This window comes from Salminus brasiliensis, chromosome 16 (assembly GCF_030463535.1).
Source record: "Salminus brasiliensis chromosome 16, fSalBra1.hap2, whole genome shotgun sequence".
NCBI lineage: Eukaryota > Metazoa > Chordata > Actinopteri > Characiformes > Bryconidae > Salminus > Salminus brasiliensis.
The window spans coordinates 15,948,353-15,950,635 of NC_132893.1; the positions used below are offsets into that span (position 1 = coordinate 15,948,353).

Here is a 2,283-nt window from a genome sequence, read left to right on the forward strand (position 1 = left end):
TTTGGGATTACTTTACTTGGATGGTCAATTTAAGGTGCCTTGTAAATGCTCACCTTAAATGCTAAACCTTAAATCTAACCCTAAACCTAATCCTAAAAGGGTAAGATTAAGATTAAGGGTTAGATGTAGGGTTAAATTCAAAAGAAAATAATTTACTTTCAACTTAGAAATCAGTAGTTTAATGTCAGGTAAGCATCTACAAGGAATCTACAATACACCATCCAAATAAAGTGATACCTATGAATTTAAGTCTTTACAATGGTTTTCACAGACTCTTCCATTACAGTGTTCACTTTGATTCGTCTATAAAGTACTTTAATAGACTGCAGTACCTCCTCTGTCTTCAAAGTATATATGATGGGGTTTAACATAGGTGGAACTGTTTGTGTTAGGACAGAGTTGATTATTCTAGTATTTGGATGTAGGTATGTTGTAAGAGTAGTCATATAAATGCTTAAAATTGGTAGATAAAATATAGCCACTAATATAAGGTGGGAAGTGCATGTTTTCATAGCTTTGATTCGCTCACCACCATGTGAGATTCTAAGCAATGCAAAACCAATACAAACATATGACAGAAATATTAGTATCAGTGGAATACAAATCATAACAGCAGTATACACAGAGGCCATTGCATAATTAGGGGAATTATCATTACAGGCTAGCCTAAAGACAGGGCCATGATCACAGAAATAGCTGTCTATAGTGGTAGATCTACAAAAAGACAGTCTGGTAATTAGAGCTAAAGTAATAGAAATAATACATACAGAGAAAACCCACATAACCCCAATGATCAGAGTCATTGTAGTTTTGGTGATAATAGCATGATATCTTAGAGGAAAACATATTGCGATTACCCTGTCAAAGGCCAGAGCAAGCAGAGTAAGAGACTGCATGGCCATAAAGAGAAAAACAAAAAACATGGTTGCCAGACAGTCTCCATAAGATATGTACTGGTTCTCAAACAGAAATGTGTCTGCATATTTTGGAATAAGAGCAGAGCTTCCACACAGATCAGACACGGCCAAATTGAAGACAGCTATATACTTTGCTGTGTGAAGAGTACGAGCCAGGTAAATAGTGCTCATAATAAAAGAATTACCTAAAACAGTCACAGCATACACAAAGCACATGAATATATAGTAATACTTTGCATGTGGCATGTTGTAAAATCCACTGATGTAAAACATGAGAGGACGAACAAATGTTCCATTATCAAGTGACACAGCAGAAGTCATGTCAGCAAGAGACTGGAATAAAATGCAAATCAGTAAAATGAAAATACAATAAATAGAAGAAAGAAAAATGCAAAAACTATTATTTATAACATTATAAATCAACAATAAATGACAAGCTGTATAATGCTAATGAAAACATGAAAACAAGAGCACAGGTTAAATTCTGACCTGCAATACTTTCTTCACATTTATAAATGACACATGTTTACGTCATTCTCAGAACCACACCTCCAAAACCCAGGTGTCCATAGACAGGTTGGCAGAAATAATTTTATTTTATATTTTTATTTTATATCCTTTGCAGTTATAGATTCACACATCAACTGATTATTCACGCCATGACCATCTTTAATTGGTATATTTTTATATAATTTTATATAATTATTTTGGAAACTGGTGTCCCATTACCACATGTTTGAATTTAAATAGAGATATGACTTCATATGGAGTCACATCAAAATTAACAACTGTGTGAATATTAAAGTAATACTTCAGGTGATTTTAAGTGGGGTTGTAAAAGGTACTTATACCTAATCAGTGTAGTTGACAGTGCTCAGCAGAGCGAAGAGGAACTGAAAAACAAGAAAAACAACTGCTGCTCAAATTTAACAGGAAGTTCAGAGAGTTATGCTGTAAAGTTATGCGCAAATAAAGAACCTATAGTAGGGCAGGCCTTAATTTAATACATTTTCTATAGCAGACGCCATGCGCTTCATTCAGGAAAAGAAGGATGGTCTACAGAATCCACAATTTATGCCACCTTCAATAATTTTAATTGGTAAAGTTGTTCCTTTAATTAAAAACAACTAGTTTTAACAATTAGATTTATATCCTCTTGTCCTTTTTGCACTATATTAAAGAGACACCCCCCCCTCCTCTCATGGTTTTGCCTGTGAAAACATATGAGGCACAAAAAGCCTCATGAACCATATAGCTCTGGCCATAATTTACATGCTGTGTAAAATCATATGCATTTATGAATGCATCTTTGCCCTCAGGTTTCTTGTCCAGCCTTTATGATGGTTAATTGGAGTCAAAAGAAACA

The 2,283-nt window shown here is 34.3% G+C and overlaps 1 protein-coding gene across 1 annotated transcript; it reads right to left on the reverse strand.

Annotated features, from left to right (window-relative positions):
- Positions 1–245: 245 nt before the first annotated feature.
- Positions 246–1,238, reverse strand: LOC140536577 (olfactory receptor 1M1-like). Its single transcript, XM_072658458.1, has one exon. It carries the CDS (start codon positions 1,236–1,238, stop codon positions 246–248), a length of 993 nt encoding a protein of 330 aa, XP_072514559.1.
- Positions 1,239–2,283: the final 1,045 nt, after the last annotated feature.